Genomic DNA, 26208 nt, shown 5'->3' with positions numbered 1-26208 from the left:
AGATTCAAGATCATCTAAAGAGTTCAGCTATTTTGGAAAAAAAAAAAAATTTTAAAATACTGACAGATTTTTTTTCTGAGCAAAAACTTTATCGTAATGTAAAGAAATAAACTGTTTAGGTAAACAGTCACTGTATCTGTGATCTTTGTGTGTGTGTGTGTGTGTGTGTGTGTGTGTGTGTGTGTGTGTGTGTGTGTGTGTGTTACCTGGATGTGTACTCCATCGACAGCACAGCTGATGGAGTCCAAAGAGGGAACGTGTCTCACTGAACCAGACTGGTAGTTACTACAAAAACACACAAACCCTACGTTTAAGGACACACTGAAAATTCAGCTTTAAACTGCATCAGCATGATATATTTGATAGCAACACCACAACAACAAGTACAGTGTGAAGTAAACCAATAACATCTGTGGTGTGTGTGTGTGTGTGTGTGTGTGTGTGTGTGTGTGTGTGTGTGTGTGTGTGTGTTACCTGCTGATGCTGCTCTTCCTGGACAGAGTATTACTGGGAGAAGCTGGAGGTGTCTGATAGGTGTAGTTGAAATCAGAACCTTTCAGGTCCAAAATCACCTGAGAAACAAAAAGAAAACACAAATGACGACTCCGACCGATACTGATTTTAGAGCAGAAAAATTCAAATAACTTAATTTAAGAAGATTTAAATCAAATATTGGCCTGAGGGTGGTACTACAGGGAATGTCAGAGGTCACCAAAAGCATCAGAGGGAGGAAGAAAAGGTTACCTGCTCGCTGGCTGGTGGAAGTTTATTGGGCTCAGCTGTCAGATTGGTCAGATCTTCCAGAATGGTCTGCAGGTGGGTCACCTCACCCAGCATGTTGATCTCATGGTCCTACACACATACACACACACATATATTAATGATTAGCGTGGTTATGTCAGTTTAAGAGGATTTTAAAGACCACAGTCCGATGGTGGTGGTTTGACTCGTCACACACACGCAGCACTGACCAGTACAGGCTTCAGCATGCCGACGAAGCTGCAGTAGCGCGCCCTTTCTTCTATCAGCGCCCTGCACACCGCCCGCTTCTCCGTGTCCTCTAGGACGGCGTAACGCACGTTGACGTCCTGCAGCGCGCTGTCCAGCTGGCCCCGAGCCTCGTCCTTCCCTACAGAAACACACACACAGGAGGAACTGATGAAGATCCAGATAGGAACTGAAAAATTTGTTGAGTCGTGCTATACATTTTATTTTATGAGCAGCAAAGAGACCAAAGATCGGCATACCTATCGGCAAATAAGAGAAACAATTTAAGTCTTGACACCCTGTCAATAGTAAACCTCGGGCAGTGATAACAGAGGTACAGTATCATCAATAACACACTTGATACTAGATAATACCAGCAGGGGTCAGCACAACACTACAGCTGATGTAATGGCAGCCAGGGAACACACACACACACACACACACACACACACACACAGTGGTGAGTGTCAGCTGTTTGTCACACAGATGCTGCCTGACCTTGTCCTCCTGTGTTTGACTCTAAGCACCAGTTTGTTTACATGTGTGATTATTAGAAAATAGCTACATACTTTGAAATCTAAGAATGTAGGATTTCTGTATTAACATTAATTTGACTGAGCACTTGATCTAGTGTAAATGTATAGCTAGAAACAGTGATACTGTAGAGGAGAGAGAATTCACACAGACAGAGATGAGACCTCTCTTTCTCTCTCTGGTGTGATTTACTGTATTGTTTACTAGACTCCACCACCGGCATGTGATCCGGACCAACCCCGTCGTATGATCCCGTCCAGAAACCAGCTCATGAAATACCCTAAAAACCAGATTACCACTCCAAAAACCTCCAGTCTTTCCTAGACAGAAACCACTGTTACAAAGCCAACCAGAGGACGGTTCTGGAGCCGTGTGAGTTGAAGATGGAAAACATTTTGTGGCTCTTTAATCACAAATTTAACACAACTGTCATCACTCAAGTTGTTCATAAACATAAACAGGTCAGTCACATGTTCCGCTGTCACTCATTTGTAGTGTTTGGACCAAAAAACACCAAGTTTAACCCTCGAATCAGCAGAATCTCTTCCAGATAGTGAGTAAAATACTCCAACTACCTTGTTGTGTTCAACAAAGGTTCTTAAAATGACATCTCATCAGCCTTATTGTAAATTTCATTTCATTTCCGTGAAAATGTCGACTTAACATCTCCCTTACAGAAATATCCATTATCAGTGTATGTCACCTAGAGGGTTTGAGTTTCCACATCAGCATGGTGCAATATGTTATTGTGCAAGTTGCATACTGGACTGTGATTGGTTTCAAAACATTGTGACGTCACGAAATCCTGATTGTACAAACTCAGAGTTAAGGTGAGGACAGAGAAATCTTCCCCCCCTTTCAGCAGAGGAATGTAAAAATAACAGTCTTCGAGTGTGAAACTCTGCCCATTAATCATTCTGCACAGTGAAGCTCAAACATCCAGGTTAAGGAACAAAAGGCAAAACTGAGTGAAAATTGAGTGGAGGATGACTTTAAATTTAAAATATTAAACTTTTGATGCAAAGATGATGGCATTTGTTGAGGTGAAAATCCTTCTTAAACAGACCAACATGAACGGCAGATCCATGATACCATACCATGTTGTTACAATATGAGACATGACTTGAAGTTGAAGACACATATTGCCATCCAGATAAACTGAAATATATTTCGATAATATGTCCCCCAAGGAAAACTAATTATCCCTAAACACAAAGTACAGCTGAGGCAGATGGGAATACCATCAGTTTTGCAGGTTTGTGGTCATAAACCATATTATCAGACAAGCTGAAAAATGTGACCTGATGATGGAACAGGCAGAAAGTTATTACAATAAATCCTGAGGGGGACCTGAATATCTGGATCAAATTTCATGCCAACTTATCCAATAGTTGAGACATTTCATTCAAAACCACGAATGTTCAATCTCATGGTGGCACTACAGTTAAAGTCAGGATATCGTCAAAATCAGTATGGTGCATTCAACCAATGTTCTACATTTTATAGCAACCCGTCAAATAGTTGAGATATTTCAGTCTGAATCAAAGTGATGGACAGACCATCTGATAGACCGACACTGCCATTGCTAATAAGATAAATCATAATTTGTCTGGAAAGTAAATATGTGATCAATTAACCTTAAACATTTTATCATATTAGAAAAGTAAAACTGATTAATTTGAGTACCAGTAGAAAATAATCAGCCCTTGTATTTTAAGCCAATGTAATCAGACTCTAAATGACAGTTTTGGAACCATGTGGAGAAACACTGAACTGTTAACTGTGTGGTGGAGTGCTGATCTGGCCTGAGCCTGGTCGGTTCAGACCTACAGGTAGAGAAGACAGACTGAGCTCTGACCTGCAGACCACCCAGCTGTGGAAACACACCCACTCAATGTAAAAATAAGTCCAGAATTGATGTAGGGAGCGCCGAGCTCAGAGAACACAGAGGAGTTTAAGTACAACTCACAAGGCTGAAGCCTCCCTCAGGGTTTCATTTCCAGGGTTTCAATTAGGTACTTGTACTTCAATTTTATTCTATTCCATACTTCCAGTTGAACACACCTCAAAAGGAAATACTGTACTCTCATTTATTTGACATCTATAGTTAATAGTTACATTTCAAATGAAGATTTTAATAAAATAATATCACACTGATACAGGACATTCTGCAGCAGAGTGACTATTTTTTTACTTTTAATACTATTTCATTACATTGTGTTTATTTTTTACTTTATTTGAGTACCATTTTGAATGCATGTAATAATACATTCTATATTTTTCTGAGTACTTATCACGCCACTGTTTCACATGCAGCGTGATTGTTTTGGTTGAAAAACTGTAACCAAAATCAAAGGAACTGATCTCTGGGCTTATGCGTTCATCTGATTTCAGTTGAATTGTTATTTCTCCAGTTTTTAGATATATTTTTCTAGCAAACGCGGTAAAAACAAAACCTCTCTCTAACTTCAAGAGAGAGAAAGAGGCAGAAAAACAGAGACACAGACAGTAAATCCTGTGGAAAACAGTGAGAAGCAGTTTCCACAGCCAAACACACACAGTGCAGACTTTGTATCATAAAGCTCAACCACAACACGACCTGTTCACTCAGGTGTGTGTGGGAGCATGGGGAGGACACAGGAGAATTTCCACGCTGTTAACAGAAGCTCAGTGTCAGCGTGCTGTTGGTCTGCCTGACGTCTGGCCTCTGTGGAAACACGCAGACAGGCTGCGTGTTGTCAGACTGTTTCTACAAGGCTCTGGCTCGACACCCACAAAAACACAAAGACCTGAACTCAGAAGCTCCGTTCTGCACAGAGTCAACTCATTCGCTCTGTTAAGGGTGAAACGCAGTTCAGATGAAGCTTATTCTCACCAGCTGGCAAATGTACTGGAATAACATCTCGTGTTTGTATCCAAACAGGTTAGGAGTTACCTACGAGATCATGTGGTGATTAACATATAACAAAGCTCTGATGCATTGGACTTGGCAGTATACTTTACAGAAGTGAATGAAAAGCTCACAAACATGATGCTTCGTGTCAGCCAAAGTTTAAGAAACTTAATCCTAATTTAAGACAAAACACACGTAAGCAGCCACGTAATTATGAGAGGGATCTTTTCCCAACACTCCGAACTAGAGTTGATCCGTCAATCAAACAGCGTTAGCAGGACTGTGACGTCTTGTATTGTCTGTTGATGAAGTTGACCGTCTTCCATTTGCTGCACAGGCTAATTACACAGGTCTCCCTCATCTGTTTATTCCAACCGAGGAGTTCAAAGAAAAAGTATGATTGTATTGTATGTTTTCCTTTATGTCAACAGTTCCCATGAAAGACCAAAGCCAACTGTAACTTGACCCCCCTGACAAGTACTGGGTGTGTATCCAGAGCCTGATATATCTTATTCCTCTGTGCCATAGAGCTCCATTGTTGTCAGAAACTATTAAAAACACATCTGTGAGTCACACTGTTGCACTGGGTGACATATTCCTTCATCACATGAACACATACACTGTAGCTATTTTGACTCAGTCCCAAATACACCATCATGCTGCCAGAAGTATTCACTAGAGCAGCAAGAGTGTCTTAATCCGCCGCTGATAATAGTCCCAAACAAATGCACTATTGTTTCCAGTTTGAAAAACATTTGCTGAAGTGATCAGCTGTTTTCGGAAATTAGTGAGCTCGTTAGAGTAATGTTTATGTGTGAGACGTATTTTAATGCTTTACATCTTCACATATGAGAAGCCAGAAAGTACTGAGAGACAGACTAACAAACTGGTTTAAGCCTTTTCATGGGATTTATTAATAAGACAAAATCAAACCCTGAACGTCTCGTTTGAACACACATAATATATGCTGAAGAACATGTTTATGGATATTAAATTGTTAGATTAAGATTCAATAGCTCTTAAAGAACAAACACAAAGCGACTGCATTTGGACTTGAAGAGAGAAACCAACAGTAACAATCCTGCGGTACTTCAGAGCCTCATTAGTTGCACTTTCTTTTGCCACAAACCAGTCCGTTAGCATTCCTCATTCACACAGGTACCGCTAGCCTCGGGCTGGGTTAAATGAGGAATCGCCAACAGTGATATCAAGCTGCTGAGAGAGATTATGTGTGGGTTGGTGGGTATTTCTGTCTGAAGCACATATGGATGCTTTAGAAGATGATTCAGTATGTGGTCTCTCAGAGGGACTCTAACCCTGACCCTGTTGATGTTGTGTCCATATACACAACTACAGAAGCTAGACTAAGTTATCTGATCATACATACATATATAGATTATTATCCCCATTGCTTACATTGAAAGTGCAAAAGACTTTATTGTCCTGAAGGACATTTCTCTTGGAGACATACAACACACCTGTATACATCATAGTATGAACACTCTCCCACTCTAATTCTGTCTATCAAGTTTGTAAATATCTTACTCCTAGATGCTTGTTGGTCATCTTAATTAGAGACAGACGGATTAATCAGGATGATTATCTGGCATTTTGAGATAACTGCCATTGGTCTGTGCTCACAAAGCCAATCTGCAGTTAGCCTCGTCAGTGTGTTTAAAATGTCATTCATTCATAAACATTAACGTGTTACTGGCTTATTTAACCAGGTATATTAGACTGTAATGTGCAATGAAAGAATGGAAATGTATATGTATTTTATATCAGCATTATATAATCGGCCACCAGCCACCTTGCTCTCTAAATATCGGCATCAGCAATTGAAAACCCGTCTGAATGAAGTTACAGATGACGGTGAACACTTTGTAATGACACACTGCTGCTACGGTGATATTTAATGCTCTTTCTGCTGACGCTTTCAATACACTGCATGTTTCTAATCATGACTAATTTTCCCAGACAGGACAGAGCTCTCACTGTACAGCAGTCTAAATGTTAACCTGATGCTTTTAAAGGCTTATTCATACTGCAGTCTAGACCATCTGCGTCACACGGTGATGATGTCATCAATGTAAGACAGGTGTCCAGGTAGTTTGTTTCAGGTGTTAAATGGGTTTCTGTGGAGCTCACTGAAGCAGGTTGAGACATGGAGCAGCTGTATGCAAAAACCACCTGGAGATTCAAATGAGAACATTTGACCTCCTTTAACCTCACAGCTCCTCACTCTCTTCGTACCTCTAACTTCTCTGTGTCTTCTTCCTCTTCTTCCTCCTCCTCCTCCTCCTGCAATATTCTCTCTTTCCTCCTCCTCTTTCAACTTTCTTCCACACCAACCTCTTCCCTCTTTTGAACTTTCTCCTCGTCTTTCTGCTTTCTTCCAAACTCTTCCTCCCTCAACATCTTTGTCCTTTTCATTGCCTTCATTCCTCTCCTTCTCCTCTACCTCTTCCATCTGTCCCTCCATTAATCGGCCTCTTTTTGCACTTTGAGAGCTATGACATCATCTCTTTCCTCCATCATCCCCCCTGTTCTTTAATGCAACCACTTGAGAAGGAGATAATTACATCGTCCATCCATCTCCCCTCTTCTTTTTCTCCCGTTTCCTTGCAGTTGGGAATTCCCTTAATTTCTCTTCCTTCTCTTTACAAACCTCTTCCTCTCACTCCATGTTCCTCCCCCTATCTTTCTAACCACAGTCTCACTGCTGTCGAGTCATGGAGAGGATGACTTCAAACCCCTACCCTCCGCTTCTCTGCACAGCCACATGAGGACAAGGTCAGCCGTCATCTTTGATCTTGTCATCCTTCTATCCTCTTCTTCATGGATATTTTATATTCGAGTTTTTCACAAGCCTCAAACCAAGACCTGAACCCGCCCAGTCACGCTAACCTCGACTGGGACCTGAACAGGCCTGGAGTCTGTCTGCTTTCAATATTTGCCAGCAAAGTGAAACGTGAGCTGTTGAGTAGCCGGTATAACCATTAAAACTGATGTTTGCATGTAACTATGGTTCAATGACCTCTCAATGAAAACGTAAGCACTGGTGTGTTTGTGCGTATGTTTCCATCCATACAGCAGAATGGAATAACTGATAGCACCTTTATGTCTGTATTTCTGTTCCCTTGACTCTGCACCCATCATCTGCCTGTCTCTCTAAGCAATTGGAGATTCACTATCTGAAGTGGTGGCACACCACATAATGACAGAGAGCACACACACACACACACACACACACACACACGAATCATATGGAATGATTAAGTGATAGAGCAGATGTTTACTCTAACTTTTCATTCAAATATACTGTTTGTGCATCAGTACAACAAAAGGATAATGACCTGAAGTGAACTGAGAAAAGAGAGACGGTACGAGCGAGAAGGAGAAAATTATTTCAATCTTGTAGTAAAAACTGAGCTTGTGAAAGTTTTGTGATTTGCAGGGAAAGACCTGAAGAAGAAGAAGACCAGAAGAGAGGGGTTCAAAATAAACTTAGACAAAGTTTAATGTCTGGACTATGTGTTTGTATTTGTGTATTTTCAAACTAGTGGAGCATACTGTAAAGCAAAAAAACTAAATCCTGATATCAATACAAATAAAACATCCACAGGATGACAAAAAGTTAACAAAGAGTCCAGGATTAAAATAACTGCACTCTTGTTAAGAGTAGTTTTCTTTTCCCAACAACAGCTACAGCAGTTAAGTCCTTCTGTCTGTCCTTACTTATTATAACACACACACACACACACACACACACACACACACACACACACACACACACACACACACACACACACACACACACACACACACACACACACACACACACACACACACACACACACACACACACACACACACACACAAAACTGTACAGCAGAGATAATTATAATGTGAAGTCTTGATTGGTGAGGGTACAGAAACAGTTTTGGTACACTGTGCAGGGAAAACTTGTGTGTGTGTGTGTGTGTGTGTGTGTGTGTGTGTGTGTGTGTCCATTACGTGGTGACACCATGTGAAGCTGTGGCTTTGTCTCTGTGTTTGAATTTCTTTTGCTTACTTGTTTACTTGTCGTCTCTCTGAGCTTTACAGCTCTCAGAGAGTACAGTATACAGAAGATAAACAGATAGTTCTTTCATTTGGATAAATCTGGTTTATTGCAACTTGGGTTTGTTTTTTGTAGATCCTGTTCATTTCTATTAATTATAATAGCACTGTACTCACCAAGTTAATAGCTGAATGTTTAGATAAACTTCATCAGAAGAGGACAGAGAAAAAACTAATTACCCCAAAGGTCTGTTGTAAATATCAGTTTCCTGCTTCAACTTTGACCTACTGTCCTGTCCCGCACATTTTCAGGTGCGCCCAAAATCAGGTTGATCTCAAGGTTTATTGGATCAATTGGATTAACTAGATAACAGACATATTGTTACATACTGTTAAATGATACTTGTCCCACATAGCAAAAGCTAAGTCAGTTTACATATTGAGTACAGTGCTATCATAACCAACAGAAAGCATGGCCTAAACCATGAAATCACACAAGTTGTCATAAAACAAAACTTTCCATCAAACATTTTAACTTCTTTCTGATCATTTACACGGTTTAAAACTGTTCTGGTGATTTAGTTTGTGGTAAAAAGTCATGATGATTGACTGAACTGCGAGAGGACAGACAGTAAAGGGAACTGTGCAGAAAGAGACAGAAAGGGGAAAGAAAAAAATAAGGCACGAAGCAAAAAAACATGTTCAGAGATGTTAAACCCACATCAGACATTACTCTGTTTACCATGGGCGGGTCTGCGCTGCAACTGTGCGCTTGTGTGTGTGTGTTAGTGCGCGTGGGATGTGTGTACGGACTATTTCTGCATTTGCGTATTGGATTTGTCGAGAGGGAGGACGGAGAGGATATTTGTATAAAGGCCTCGAGGTTTCATTTTGATTGTGGTGTGTGTGCGTTTATGCATGCATGAATGTGTGTTTGTGCACGTGTTTGGGCGTTTGCGTCCTATTTCTACCGTCAAAGGTAATTTGCAGTCTTTCCTTGGCGAGCGTTCAGTCTCTTTGATTATGGGATGGCTGGGCCAGGTGTGACCATGGCAACCACAGGGTGTGTCGCTTTGATAGCAAGGAAGGGTGTGGCCCAGGTGCCTGCCTGGTAGTATGTCTGGGTTGCCATGGCAATATTCCAACAGCCAGGCTTAAAGTCACTGCAGGCCTCAAAGCACAGAAACTGCTCGGACTGTCTAAATCTAGTCATGATTCATAGATACTGAAGGTAAAAATACTCCGATCCAGATTTCAGTTCTAAACAATATCAGTCTGACTGTTTGAGTGTTAAGTGCCCCTCATTTAACAAAACAAAATACTGAAACATACTTTGACAAAAATGTCTTCTGAGACGAACACGACAACCTTCTGGAAACTGTTCAGATAACAGCGGTGGCACAAACTCTCCTTCACAAATCACAAATAAGTCTCCAGTTTGCTATGAAGTCCAGAGTCAAGATTGACAAGTCGCATATCAAGACCAGTAAGACCCATGGTAACACCAGTAAACCCTTTATACAGGTAACAAGTACACGTTGCTCATTGGACAAAGGGAAATGGTTCTGTTATAATACCCCCTGACTTTGACAAATCCTCCACTGGAGGTGGTAAACCCAGAAGGTAAAAAGAAAGTAGAATATTTACCACTAAGTGGATAAAAGAGATCAGTAAAATGGCTATGGGCAGAGGAAGCTTAAGTTTTTGATCTGTAATGTGCTAAAAGGGATCCCTAAACAATGACAACAACCAACAGATACAAATGAAAGACAACTACTTTTGTGCTTTAAAAACAAGACTGCAAAACAAATAGACGAGGCCAGGGATTCATTCTTTCCTCGGGGCATGAGATGACTGACAGGAGGCAGAGCATAACATAATGCAGCAGAGATCTGAAAACACTTATCTCAGGACAATGAGGGCAGGATCAAACAGACTCCCCGTGTTTACTGTGGAGGATTATGTCATTCTGTGGAAGATGGTTTTAATATTCAGCGGGTGACGTTCTCTGAAGTAAACACGTTCTGCTATGTACAGCTCTGCTGCTAATGTAATAACACTAGGGCTATCCTTTAACTCCTTTTTGCTTTTGACTATGTGATAATGTAACTTCACAGACAGATTTGTGGTTGTAGTGTTCATTGTAGTGCCACTGAAAACCTGCTGGATGTGAGATGAAGGTGATGTTGGAGCTGATGGGCGTTCTTCTTACCTTTCTTCACCTTCTTCTGCAGTTTGATGGTGTCTGACGATTTCTTCTTGATGTCTGCTCTGGCCTTCTTGTACTCTAAACAACAAGAACAAGGCGGCAGTGAGGGAGAGTTTGAGCCCGTGTGTGAGTGTTTGTATTAGCATGTTGGCATACCTTTAGCATGATCTTTGTCCAGCTGACTGGCCACCTTTTTCCACTCCTCCATCTTCAACTCCAGCGGAGTAATAAGACTTTCTGAGAGAGCTCTGAGAGAGAAAAAGATTTAAAGTCTCACTTAATCACTGTGTTTAAGCCCATTTTCTTGAATTAATCCTCCAAACAACAACTTAGTTACTGTAAAGCTGTGTGGTGCTGCTGTTGAGGTAAAACTGTAAAACATGAAGACCATACTTTTAGGAAATCATTACCTGCCAGCTATATGTACTGTTTGTGAATCATCTGTCTGACAGTGTCTCTAAAGACAGCAGACAGCAATGAGTGACGGGCACGACAGATACAACTGTGAAGTTGGAGCAGCGACAACAGGTGAAATCAGAACCACACACACACACACACACACACACACACACACACACACACACACACACACACACACACACACACACACACACACACACACACACACACACACACACGCACACACACGCACACACACACACACACACACACACACACACACACACACACACACACACACACTCATGTATATTAGCATATGTCCGTTGAGAGTAATTACAGTATCTAGTTCCCAAACTGTCAGATAAAAGGCGTCATCACATCCTCATTCACACCTTCACCTGTCCTCCCTCCTTAGTCAATAACACACGCAATATTGTGTGTGTGTGTGTGTGTGTGTGTGTGTGTGTCTCTTACGTAGTGAACAGTTTGAGTTTGGACTCGATGCTGCGGTGTCTCATACACATCCTGGTTAGCGCTGAGCCGATGTCCTTGGTGGCACCTGGATAAAACAAAAACATACAACAGTCCAATGATGAGTTTAATTCTGAAAAGAAACCAAAATGAGATTTCAAAGTAAAGCTCAGTTTGAACCATTGCAACTACCAAATGAAATGCCGGCTGATTTATTACGTAATAGGTTTTAGCACATACATTCCTCTTTAAGACGTTAACTGTTGAAAAAGATGCCGATAGGTCAAGAAGTATTTGTTTATAATTGGTCCAAGCCTGAGGAATTTCATGAATTGACATTGACATTGAAGGATGTACAGAATTCATGAAAATAATCTCTGTGGTAAAAATCTGTGTTTAAACAAGCTGACTAAAGGAAAAGGACATCGCCCAACCTGGACTTGGCTACTTTAAAGTGATATTTCTTGCTTGCTGCTGTGGTCTGTAGCGTGTAACATGAGCTGGACTGAAGCTCAGCATTACAAACTGCATTTAGTGTATTACACAAAGAGCTGAACAGAGCAGTGTGTCTGTGTGTGTGTTATCACTGCTCCATAAAGAGGTATTAAGGAAAATCAATCTGTTTAAGATCTTATGATCAGTGTTGTAATGTGTGTTGAAACAATGTGTGTGTGTGCCATTTTATTAATGAATTATGTAAGAAAGAAACCACCTCCTTTCACAATCAGCCTTGGTTAACTGGATGGAACAATATTAGGTTACACACACACACACACACACACACACACACACACACACACACACACACACACACACACACACACACACACACACACACACACACACACACACACACACACACACACACACACACACACACACACACACACACACACACACACACACACACACACGGTGCTCTCATAATAAGATACACTGTCCAATAACACTTGATGAGACAATGATAGCTCATGTGCATTTTTTTAATAAACATATTACAGTATCTGTGCATCAGACAGACTGACACAGAAGTTAATATGTCTTCAGATGGTTCTGATTGAGATGTGTATTGAACTGTACATGTATTGAACTGGTGCATAAAAAAACACTTAAGATTGCATAATGTTTTTACACTTAGACGATGAAGTTTGTGGAAAAATGATTGTTTTAACAAATTATGACATTGCAGGTCCTGTTTTGGCTTTACTGTGTGAAGTGCACTCACAGTATATTGATGCCACCTACTGTGACATAAAAGCTCCAAATTATAATATAAATGCCAAACTCAGTTTGTCAGAGGTAGAGCTGGACGATATTGCCTAGAGACCAGATTTGCCTCAATAGCAACACATATGACTTTTCATTTGTTTGACCTGTTTAATTACAATATACGATGTGAAAGATACTGAAAGGGCTGCTGGCTGATTGGTAGGTTGCTAGTTAAACTTTCACTGGTTGTTTAGGTGTGTAAGATCGTCCTGGAATCAGTAAATCGAGAGATTTCTTTGACGAATGTTGGAAGCAGCAATAAAATGTTTTACAGGATAACAGGAACATTTTTTTCAAACTACGGATGTGGATGAATGATAAACATCAATTAATTTAATTATTTGACCAACTTTTAGAAAATGTACTGAGATTTGGAAGGAAACCTTAATGTTGACACAGAGAGAGAAAGAAGGAAATGAGCTGCATCACTTCCACAATGGGTCCTCTGTCATCTTTACATACTCTTTCACACACACACACACACACACACACACACACAGAGCCGACCCCATTATAATGGTTTCTTTGTGGCACTGTTTGTGGACACGACACTTCCTGTTAAACTGACCCCTCTGACACACACACACACACACAGTGTACTGTTTACATGTTTTACAGGATTTCAAATTATTTTAGAAACTCCAAGAAACTTAATTTCCTGGTAAACTCATTTTAGTGTCTTTGATTTGTTTTCTTTTACATGGAATGAATTATGTGTATAATGTAAACAGTGTTTGTCAGTGCATTTATACTATATATACGTTTTTTGTATAAAAGGTCCCTGTTGAAAAAGCAATCTTGTCTCTGTATTTGTACATTTTGATTATCATACTGGGTCTAACATAAAGTGACACTGGATTTTATCTGCATCACTCAGCTCCATTCTGTGCAGGAACAAAGTGACACAGCAGAGTCTGAACTGCGTGAGTTCACACTGACTCATTTCGTGTCATTTGAATATCTAAATCCGAGAGCTGCACAGGGAGGAAACAGGCACGCTCACGCACATGGGCTCGCACAGACACACGCACCGGCTGCAACGCTGAGTCACTGCTGAGTTACGTAAAGTTAAAAAAAAGTCACAGTGAAAGATCAGGTATGTGTGTTCATCCAACAGCACCAACAGGAAGTGATGTCAAAGTGAAACCTGGACTGGTGCTGACTGTACATACTTGATACTCGTTTGAAGCACTCACTCACTCCTTCCATCCATCCCTCCCTCCCTCCCTCCCTCTTCCTGTATGTGTTTAAGCAGCAGCAGCAGCTCTCCTCCTTTTTCTCTCCAGTCGTTTGTTCCTCTCTTCCCTCTCTCACTCCTAGGTTTCTTATCCACCTTTTCCCTCCTCGTCCTCCATCTGTCCTTCTGTCTTTCTCTCTCTCTCTCTCTCTCTCCCTCCATCGATCCCTCTCTCATCCCCTCATCTATTCCTCCTTCCTTTCCTCCTCTATTCGGCCGACTGCTCAGAAACAGAACATTAATTATCGGCCACACATAACACGGGAACATGAGCAGAAACGTGGCAGGGGACGGGTGTACACACACAGACACACAGACACACACAGACACACACAGACACACACAGACACACACAGACACAGACACACACACACACACACAGACACACACACACACACAGACACACACACACACACACACACACACACACACACACACACAGGTATGAGGTGTGGGTTTAACGTTAAAGGTGTGGCCAGGTATGTTAGCTTTATTTGCCTGTCCCTCCCTGTTGCAGCTCTGAGCTCAGGGAACATTTATGTCTAGAACACTGAACCGCAGCAGTAATATTATCCTAATGCCGCTAAAGTAGATGTTTCAAAAGTCTGTCATGCAATGTTTTGAGAGAGTGTGTGTGTGTTAAATCCTGTCTGGTTTAAAAGCCAGTCCACATTTTCTGCTTTTAACTATTTAAAACATGCCATTGTTTTCAGTTTACACTCATAATTTGTTTGCTGGATGTGTAAATAAGCATCTGTTTGCCAACACACAAGTTTAAGGTAATGAACCTTACTAGTTTTTGGTACTGATTGAGATGTGTATTTTAACTGTTAAGTCAACAGTTTATCTAGAATCTAGATGATCTAAACCACTTTACTTGGAGATTAAACTTAAAGTGAACAGAAATGAAATGTTTGTAATAATGCTCACACTTGCAAGGTGAAAGGTGTGTGTGTGTGTGTGTGTGTGTAAACTGATGGATGTTTACGAACAGACGGAGTAAGTAAGTTAGTTTCATTTTCTTTTCCAAATAACTTTGTTAGTGTCAGCGTGCTCCCAGCCAGGTGACACTAAAACTAGCTTCAAAATTACAACCACAATACGCAACCCAAGTTGCAATAAACTAAAATGATCTTTTAATTTCCATGGTATTACACATATCTGATGGCATTTGTGTTCTTCATTGGAAGCTGCACTGACACTGCTCTGCTACATCTTTCATTCAAATGTAGTCTATTCTCATTTGGTTATCTCAATAAGTTCTTTATTACTGCTTCAATGTGAAATTTCACTATGACTGGATAAATATTTACATCAGTTTCATTGAGGACAGAATTCCAAAATGAGTATCACAATACACTGCCAAGCCCGGTCTACTGGCGTAAATATTAATTTAGCAACACATGAATTACAACGTGTGACAGAGCCTGTGTGTGTGTGTGTGTGTGTGTGTGTGTGTGTGTGTGTGTGTGTTGTAGCCAGGTGCTAAATACTGTAGGCGTTCCTTTGCGTTTGTGTTCAGACATGTCTAATGGAACCCAGAGTCGACTGCAGATGACTTCAGAGAAAAATGTAACCTGACAAGATGAGACAGAATTAGTGTGGGAGTGAGCTTCTTCTTGATTCTCACATTTTGTTTTTGTTCTGATTTTAATGGCCTGTTCATTCACAACTCTGAAAAAGCTAAATAAATTATCTGTCAGAGTTTATCAGTACATAATCAAAGAGAAGTGTGAAAGTGTGAGATTTGATCCAGCCAGATTTTTTTTTTTTGTGTATATTGTGTGAACACACTGCATGGTCCAAAGTATGTGGATGCCTGAACATTACATACAAGTATGAACATCTCATTCCAAAACCATGGGCATTAAACAAAGCTATTTTCATTTCATCTCAAGAAAAGACTTGAGATGAAGAGAAAGACTGTATATGGTTGTGTTCCAAAACACATGTTGACTGAAAACATTTACAAAGCAAAAAGGTTTTTGGAAGGTTTTCTTAGGATTGAGGGTTGAAGGACAGAGGATGTTGGATGTTGTACAAATTGTTAGGCCCTTTGGGTAAATTGTGAAACTTTATTTTTTGCTACATAGACATAAAATTCGACATGACTTTGTGCATGGGGGAAGTGTCGTGTTGCAACAGGAGGGGAACCTGCTCCAACTGTTGGACGCACACTATTGTCTAAAATATCCTTGAATGTTGTTGTAGCTTAAACATAAACAGAGCTTAAGATTTCCCTTCATTGGAACTAAGGGCTGTTCACATTGTGTAAAAACGAAACCTGGTTCAGCACTCAATATAATGCAGAAAATGTCATGTAAAACATTAACAAACATTCTCACCGGCAGAAGACATGCAAGTATAGAAAATATTCTTTAAATATAATTGTGAGTGAGAAAAGAGTTAAAAGTGAAAAGTTTCTGGGTTTTTTTATTTGAATTTTTGTGACTTTTTCTTACATATTTGTTGGCTTTGTTCTATGTTGTTTCCACACTTCCACTGTATGTAAAGTAGACTATGTAAACTAGTGAATAAGACGTGCTAACGATATGAAATGTGAATGATTCAACTCAAAGTCCGTCATAAACTCGTCTGGGTGGAAAAAGAAGATGAGGAAAATAAAAGCTGCTCCAGTCATTTATAATTTCCCTCCATTTTCCGAAGATACAACGCCAGAGAGACAGAGAGAGAACTGTTCAGCCTCCTACTAAACCCAGATTTTCCAGCTTCTCTCTCCTCCTTACAGCTCATAATGTGGCCCTTTCAGAAAACTCTGCCAGTGTGATTTCTGTGCTCCCAGGTTGTCCCATAAAGAGTTTTTTTCCTCTGAATCTACTCCCCGTCACCCTGAATGTGACCGTTAGGTAGGACAAACTCATGCAATCTGGACTGAAACTCAACAAGTTCAATTTTAAAGAAACGTAAAGTTGAATCTGAGTCCTGGTGATACCACTCCCATCCTGCATCAGAACGAAACTGGTCACCATGACAACTCCAGTCTATAACAGCAACAGCCCCTAGCTCACTCCTAACTCACCCTCTCCCTCTTTACATTGATCCACTTATTGATTAACTGACCAGTCAGTCAGTCTGTCAGTTTGGATGGAGCAAACCAAGCAAAGTGTCTCCTCACCCGAAAACACATGCACAGTGCTGACCTCAGGAAACCTCTGTTACAACTAGTCAGCACCCAGTAGGGCGTCTTGTGATCTGTGTGTGTGTGTGTGTGTGTGTGTGTGTGTGTGTGTGTGTGTGTGTGTGTGTGTGTGTGAGAGAGTGTGTTTTGCGTGCTCCAAGCTTTGAAAGCCCCATGATGCCAAAGACGTCAACTGTTCCTTGGTTGCCAGGGAAACCAGTCATGTGGACTCACCAGAGAAGAGACAAGAGGAACCTGCTTTCAAAATCAGCTGATTGTGACAAGATTTATGCAAACTTTTAGCTCGGATACTGTTCTTATCGTCACTCCTGAACATAATCACTGATGTCTGCAGTTATCTACAGACATCGGTTATCAGCTCTGGTGTTACAAAAACATTCAGTCAGTACACTTACAGTCAATGCTCTAGAAAAGCACAAGAATATAAATATTTTACACGTTCAAGAGAACAGAAGTCTGATTGTTAGAACAATTTCTGTAAAAAGGAGGGGGAAAAAAAAGGTTCAATAGTTTGGAAGGAGACACCTGAAAACAAAGCAAAGCGATCAGCGCTCTCAGACAGTGCAGAGCCTTCGTCTCCGTTTTACTGAAATATAATATAATGAAGAAGCGTTATTTAATTTGATGCAAACTCAATCTGGTGCAACCCGACACACAAACACACAGCCAGGAAAAAAAGAGCTTACATCAGCCACTAAAAAGCAGAGAGACAATATGACGCCTCACAGCTTCTATTTAGAGACACTCTGATTGATCAGATGCTAATCTATGTCAGGCAATCAATGAGTCAGTGCCCTAACGGGTGGTCTTAAAATCTGGCACATGGAAAAAGTGATCATACGATAGATGAAGCACATTTATGCATCCGTCGCTGCCCACTGTTGTGCCAGCCTTTAAAAGACTACTTTTAATCTAAAAGTCCACATTTCTATGCAAGATTAGACATTTGCACAAATGTTTCTGTTGCTCGTTACACACTAAAGACGTAACTTTCTCTGTTGTCAGAAATTGGCAAATCAGTTTGATGAGGTTATGAGATTAAGATCGAGGTAAAGGCGTGAGTTTGTCATCCTTTCTCCACCTCCCTCTTCCACTTCTTATCTTGTGTATTATTGGAGTCATCACCAGGCTGAAGCCACCCGTAACAGCTGATCGGCCATCAGATAAAAGAAGAAACGTACTTTTCCGGCATTAGGAGAAACCGATTAGCAATTGCAACAGTTTGCGAGTCTGGGATGTTTTAAGGTGCCTTCTGGCTCCTGTTGCGTTCAAGTACTGATGTTACCTGTGCTGACACACCACGAGGACAATGTCAGTGTCTGCACGGCACACATACTGATCAACTACAGTTAACATCAGCTGACACTGAAATATGTTCCCACATACAGAAAGTCTCTCACATTAGTGTGTAGTACCACTGAGGTGCCTTTGAGCAAGGCACTGAGCTCCCAGCTGTCTATCCTGGTAAACAATCTTCAAACACGCAGCAACTTCCACCAAGATCACAGGAAGATGAGAACATGAGTATTACCATGGAAACCAACCACAAAACCCACACAGACCCACCAGACCGGTTCTGACACACACACACACACACACAACACACACACACACATACACACACACACACACAGAGAGTACCCTGCGGGTGTTATGATGGGCTGAGAGGAGAAAACAATTAAGTGTTTTTACATGCTGACAAGACTTGTCAACGCAAAGAACAGTATGTGTGTATGGGTGTGTGTGTAGTTACAGACTAGAAGTAACTAGTGGTCTTCAGTCAACTGTTGCATTTAACTCTTGTCTAAAATGGAAGTATATTGACAGTAAAATATTTCAGAGAGCACCAAAAATATTTGAAAAGCGTCAACCTTACAGAGCACAGTTTGACTTGGAAGTGAAAGGTGATGTTGTTAGACCTTTTCTTCTTTTTAACCACCAAATGGAGACGAAGAGCAGTGGTAAGTGTCTGTATTATCTTAAAAATCAAAGTGCGTCGACACAAAGTGACAAAATTACATTCAATTTGTTGGAAAACGATTTAGTCTTACTAAGTACTTTGGAGAGTCAAATTAATTTAAAAGTAGTTACTAGCTAAATATGATGGATCAAACTTAATGCAATTACCAAAATTAAAAACGATAAGTCACATAGGTATAAAATATGTAAATCAAATTTTTTTCCTTGTGCGGATTTTAACTTTAAAGTCAAAACCCTGACGTCCGGATGTGGGCGTGTTCCTTTGCAGCTTGCTAGTCAAAAATGGGTTGACAAGCGACCTTTTGCGATCTCAAGTGTTCAGACGTTTCCAAGACAGCTGGAGAAATAGTAAAGATGAAGACTCAGAAACAAACACACACCGCACACTGAAATACAATGCGTGAATGTGTGCTTAGTGTTGACTTGCAGACTGAGAAGCACTCAGAATTAGTTTTGCTCTCTCAAATCTTTTGTCATCAATATATACTTCCATAGAGGAGACAGCTGTCAAAACACGCAACACAGGTGCGCGCGCACACACACACACACACACACACACACACACACACACACACACACACACACACACAATAGTGGAATGTGCTCGGTCAACATGCAGTCTGCAGAGGCCGTATTAGCTTTACACTGAGCTAACAGCTAACAGATGGCAGCAGTCTTGTGTCCGCTGCAGAGCTAAGCAAGGTTAAACCAGACAATGGCCAAATGGGGCTACATTAGGCCAGGACCAAGCAGAGCTGAACCAGAAGAATCATATACAGCTCCTGTTTAACACTTGACTTAGGCTGAACTGTGTGGGACCCATGATATCAAAGAGTCAAGACAAGACACAAGGACGCAGGTCAGGCAGGGTCCAGTTGTATTCACTCTGTAGAGTTTTTCTACCTGACCTACATCAAACAGAGACATGTGTCTACATGGATTGCTGGAAATGGTGCCAAAAATGGTGCTAAAAGTTAACAGATTGATCTGCAGATTATTTGTGCAATTATTCAACTAATTGAATTTCACATAACCCGAGCTGAAATCTTCAAATGTCTTGTTTTGTCCAACCAACAGCCCAAATCTGACAGACATTTACAATGACTATGCTTGATAAATGACATGTTTAATGAAATAATAATTTTCTGTTGTCTAACTGATTAACTCACTAACACTGTCAGCACTACTAGAATCCCTGCAGCAGCCAACACTTATCAACAGCTGTGTTATATCTGACCTTTGTATCTTTATTGAATGTCACTTGTGACAGTGGGGCTTTAGAAATACCCTCTACAGATTTGATTCTGAAGGCTTGATCAATTTTCTGTTGACCTACAAAAAGGTTTTTTGACAATTCGTTTTAGAGCTACGTGGCATAAAGGAGAAAATGGTGATATCTCCTCGCCTACACGCAACTGGGAGCAATTGGGGGTTCAGTTCTTTCTCAAAAACACTCTGAACCACCAATACAACAAAAAGTGGATGACATGCTCCATCACCTGAGTGACAGCATGTTAAATCATACTTTCAGCTACATCTCTAAGCAAAGCAGGTCGGCTTGACAAAATAAAATGTTTCACCACCATAAACAGCTGTCAAAACTCTTCTTGCATCCCTTTGAGCAGAAAAGCCTTTATCCATTTCCTCTCCTTCCACACAGCTAACGGCCGATAAACTCTAAGGCAGTGCAGACACAGACAGCAGGCTTGTATGTGGCTGTACTACATTGGGTTCATGTCTTTGTTGGTGAATATAGTCATATATTTTAGGGTGCAGTTTAACAGCCCAGCCCACTGAGGACCCTCAGTGGACCCTCAGTGCTACACAGACACAAAGAGTAAGCAGACTGTGAACTTTCTGCTTCTGAAACAGCAATAAAACCTTCCTGACGATGACTTCTACAGGGTTTGGTAGATTTTAGCAAGCGTGACCTGCTGCCATTCACACAAACAGAAAGTACATATTATACAGGTATGAAAAACTGTCCGTGCATGTTTAACAGAAAGATAAACACATGCTGTAAGCGCTGACTGCTCTGTGTGTGGCTGTCCATTGGCGAAACTTTCTCCTCCTGCTGCTGAACTATACTGTATGTCTTGTGACATGAGATGCATGATGATACCTTATGATGTCCGAGATGTTCAGGCTTTATTCATGCTTCAGGTGATGTCATGTGCTGTAGAATGTGATCTGAAGCCGCCTGAAGCTGCTTATTTGCCATTAACCTCTGTATTTAAAGGACTGTACTGTTATTTATCTGCAGTCTGCTCCGTCTGTGCCATTACAGGCTGGTTTGTGTTTGTGGAGCTGTCAACCTGCACAGCCCCAAAACAGCTAAATCTGACCTATTTATGCTTTGTTTCTGCCTCCCTTTTGATAAACAAACATGAACACTGAGACATGACAGAGCACGTCTGCAGAGGCTTCCGTGGAGGGGAGCGGCCATGATTCACCTCCTACACACACACACGCACACACACGCACACACGTTACTGGATTTCCTTTAAATACCAACTGACTTCTGTGTTACATAATCATACCAGCAGCTGACTGCCTTAACAAAGCTCCAACACACAGGGACTGCAGCTCTGAATACACTGGTAGTCCCTGTCCATGTATTTATACAGCCCATAGTCTCCATCTGTACCTTATTCACAGGAGAGAAGATGTTAATGTATGAAGTAGGCCTACTATTACTGTTTTGGTAAAGAGAAATACACAAATATAGCCGAGTTCAAATAAAAAGGGGAATCTTAATGCTAATACAATGAGCAGGCCCCTTTCCTGTTTCAACATGACAGATCCATTAAGAAATAGCTTTGGCAGTTTAGTGTGGAAGAACTTGACTGGCCTCCACAGAGTCCTGACCTCAACCCCATCCAACGCATTTGGGATGAACTGGAACTCTAAGGGCCAAACCTTATCACCCAAAATCAGTGTTGGACCTGAATAAAGCTCTTCCCTGCAGCCAGGTTCCAACATCTGCAGGAGGAGCTTCCCAGAAGAGTGGGGGCTTTTGTGGCAGATAACAGATTAAAGGGGAACTGCACCGATTTGACACATCGAAGTATGTTTATAGGTCTCGAAGAGTACTACTGCATATGTGCTACATTAGCAGCTATTAGCATAACATATCTGAATCTCTTTAAGTGTCCATGCTTTTGGAATTCCATGTTCAGCTCTCAGCTCATTTGGGTGTAATGTTTGTCATGAAATGTACCTCTATACTTACTGACTATACAAACTGATGTGGTGAAACTGTGGTGTCTAATTCTGAAAACAAAGTTCCCATAATGTTAGAGTACAGAACCCCCCTGCACTATGAAGTGTGTATGTGTGAATGTGTGTAACCTAATCCAGGGTAAAACAAGACAGCTGCACATGAGGTCTCACTGCGTCACTTCAAAAAGAGAGAGAGCGAGACAGACAGAGAGACATATAGAGAGTGAGCAAGAGAGAGAGAGAGAGAACAGACCAAAGAAATGACCCAAAAACAGGAAAGAAAAGAGAAAGGGAGATGTACCAAAAACTGGTTGGCCCATTTCATCACACAGTAGCCCAAACCTTAATGGTTTCTACATTATACTAGACACACACACAACACACACACAGAGAGCCTGGTCCACAGAGAGTGAATGGAGTTAATTAGTTCCCTCATGATCTCACTAACTATTTATAATAAAAAAGAGAGACACAGTGAAAGATCACACTGCAAGAAGGAAGGAACAGACAGATCAACAGGAAAAACATTTCCCTTGGCTCTCTTACATGATCTCTCACACACACACACACACACACACACACACACACACACACACACACACACACACACACACACACACACACACACACACACACACACACACACACACACACACACACACACACACACACACACACACACACACACACACACACACACACACACACACACGATGATCTCAGAATGATGTGTCTGGCCCACAGCCGAGAACACAATCAAACTGGATGTGTAACATTGTGTTTCGGTGAGTGAGCTTACCTCTGGTCCCAGTCGCCATGTCTGCCACCTTCTGAAAAGCATCCAGGAAGGCTCCAGTCACCACGATGGTCGTCCTAAGGCAAAGAAAAAAACATGGCATATATATTAACTGAAGCCATCAAATACAGTCAAAACATAATCTCTCTCTCTGTCTCCGTCTTTGCATGATGGGCAGAACGGTGGCCACGCTCAAACTCACTGACAGAACAAGAAGCTGCCAACACAAACAAATTAGACATGACCAGGAGAACACAAACCACAAATGAGTTTACACTTCAGGCATGTTGATCAGTGGTTCCCAGTCCAAAGGCCACAGACTGATACCAGGCCATTGAGCATTTGCTACCTAACCGTGATGATTGATGCACCAAAAAAAATTTTAATTATGTTACTACATACGCTTTCAGGCTTCCTAACTTTATCTTCCAATGTACTAACGTATGGGTTGCGGAGAGAAATTGTGCTGGGCAATCTGGTGCACGATTGCCACCATGCAAATGTGTCATGTGAACCGGCCATCAGCCACTTCAAAAGCCTGTTGTCAATACGCAACAGTCTGTGGTGCAAGAAAGATCAGGTGTTGATAATGATTATTGCGATGGTATATTTTGGCTAAAGCAGCTGTTAAACATACAACATTAGTTTACACTTATTTTTATTTACAGTTATATAAAAAACAAAGCGAGTTTCTACTTGTAACAAACTGCCATTTATTGAAAATCAAACACAAATAACCAATAATTTCTTTCCCACTACTACTGTTCCAAGTTGAGGTACCTCCTGACTGGTGGTTAACAAACATTACTGAAAATGTTCACCGGCGGGAAACCGGTGAGGGATTGTGTGAGGGGATCTGACTGTTCTCAGGTGTCTTTCATATTAGGTTACTGGCTTTGGAAAATGACTTAATGCATGTTGGCTTCAAGTAGGAGCTCCATGGTCCAATGAAGACCTATAGTGACAAAAAGTGCAATGCAGAAGCAACAGGAAATTCCAAATCAGGAGATAACAGGGTGCCAATACAAAAAGTAGTGTCAATCTAACTGTAATGATACCCATCCCTATTCCTGAGTGGTATGAACAGCAGAGGAATACCAACAGCCACACTGGTTATAACTGAAATAACATTAACTGAATCAGACTCGCCAACTTCACTCCCGCAGGATGGATGGCAGGTTATCATATGAGCCATGTGACTTCTGCTTGCTCATAACTGGGCAGCTTGAAATAAAACAAACAAACAAAAAAAATCTTCTCTGGTTTAGATCAAAGAAACACTCTGCTGCAGAAGACACATCATAAACAAACTCTGTATTTAAAAAGGAAAAATAAAGGACTTTTATTTTGGAAGGAGGGTTGGTTTAGCCACATGAGAAGCCGGTCGCCCTCAAAGGCCAGTGTTAGGAGTGCAACTGGAGACCTTCTGACACACACACACACATCATTATCATCAATGGACCTTTTGTCTGTGTGTGTGTGTGTGTGTGTGTGTGTGTGTGTGTGTGTGTGTGTGTGTGTGTGTGTTCCATTACCAGTCAGGTTTTCGGGGGTAATGACTGTGTGTGTGTGTGTATGTGTGTGTGTGTGTGTGTGTGTGTGCACAGCTATAGAAACATAGACCTAACTAAAAAGATCAGATGACACTGCTGTCAATAGTTTGTGTGTGTGAGTCTGCCTGACCTCAGTGGAAATTCTTTCATATTAACACACAGACACACACACACACACACACACAATTCAAAGAACAACAATTTCCTCATCTGACTGTCATAACTAACAAGTGAAATAATCAATAACTTCCTTTGATGTGAGCCAACTGTGGCAACAACAGAACCCAATAAGAATGATAAAAAGTACAGGACACTAAAACACTTAATATCTGGGTTAAAAACTAACATGAAGTCCCAGTACAGGCAATATAAAATCAAAACACACACTTCATGTGTGCATAGACATGTTTGATCTGCCGTCCCATGATTCCCAGCTGCCTGAACACTCTGGTGGTGCTGCGGGAAAACTCAGTCCCACATTCCTCAACAAGACACTAGAAACCCCACTGGAGTCCAACAGAAGCTCTGAGTTGTCTTTGTTCAGCTGGTACACACACTGGTTAGAGTGGGGCTTCACATCAGACTGCACAACTCTTCTAATCATTCCCATTCCTATTAAAAAAGATACTTAATAATTCAGCTGTTCAATAAGTCAACTTTGGAAGATCCAAAATAAAAACAGTCTCATTTAATGCCTTTAAAAGTAAAAGCATCTTTAGCTTGAGGCAGTGTCCCAGACTTTAGAGAAGCAGTGATACCGTAATTATTCGTGTGTACAGATGGCGATTCCTTATATTAATGATGGTTAAATCAAGTATTCAAGTTTTAATTTCATTGCGTAAATGAAACAGCGTTATGTCGAATCAAGCATTTTTTAAGGATTGTATTCAAATTTAAGTATTTTCCTAACCTTGAAAACAAAGCGGTTAAAATTAAACATTTTCCAGACTTTGCACAAACCCCTAATGATTATTTCACAATGCAACTTTTCATCAAAAATCACTAAGCACAAACAGGGCAGAGCCAATTATCCGACTGCCTGAACGTGCCAACATATTATCTATTGTTCTGAACAGTCTGTGTCTCAATGCGCAACTACAGTCCAAAGAACTGAAGCTTTATTTGTTCTAGTGTTTATGGAAGGAAATTTATTTTCATCGATAGTTAAACCTACGAACAGTCACTCATATTTTCATATATATTCTCATGATTTAATACAGACCACGTCCACAACATTTGTGTCGTGTCCTGCAAGATCCAAATCCCACAACAACCCTCTATGGGACTCTGCTCCATCTTTTAGGCCACAGTTATGTCATTTTCAACACATCTACTGTGTCAGACGTGTTTCTGTCTGAAGCCTTTACATTTGTCATGTGAATCATGTGACGTCCTGTCAGCTGAGCACAAAAGCTCTTTGACAATGAACTAAT

The 26208-nt window shown here is 40.9% G+C and overlaps 1 protein-coding gene across 3 annotated transcripts in view; it reads right to left on the bottom strand.

The window, feature by feature from the left end:
* Positions 1-26208, bottom strand: part of mtss1 (MTSS I-BAR domain containing 1) — a 55506-nt gene that overhangs the window by 10968 nt on the left and 18330 nt on the right. For all 3 annotated transcript variants that reach the window (XM_051413788.1, XM_051413789.1, XM_051413790.1), the window contains exons 3-10: positions 23226-23299; positions 11562-11646; positions 10842-10933; positions 10689-10763; positions 972-1129; positions 745-852; positions 475-572; positions 207-285 (exon numbers count right to left, since the gene is read on the bottom strand). In XM_051413788.1, coding sequence (XP_051269748.1) covers positions 207-285; positions 475-572; positions 745-852; positions 972-1129; positions 10689-10763; positions 10842-10933; positions 11562-11646; positions 23226-23299 — 769 coding nt within the window. The remainder of the gene's footprint in view (positions 1-206; positions 286-474; positions 573-744; positions 853-971; positions 1130-10688; positions 10764-10841; positions 10934-11561; positions 11647-23225; positions 23300-26208) is intronic.

The sequence above is a fragment of the Dicentrarchus labrax genome, unplaced genomic scaffold, assembly GCF_905237075.1.
Source record: "Dicentrarchus labrax unplaced genomic scaffold, dlabrax2021, whole genome shotgun sequence".
Lineage (NCBI taxonomy): Eukaryota > Metazoa > Chordata > Actinopteri > Moronidae > Dicentrarchus > Dicentrarchus labrax.
Note: the sequence above shows the minus strand (reverse complement) of the source record. Positions and strands in the feature narration are given on the sequence as shown.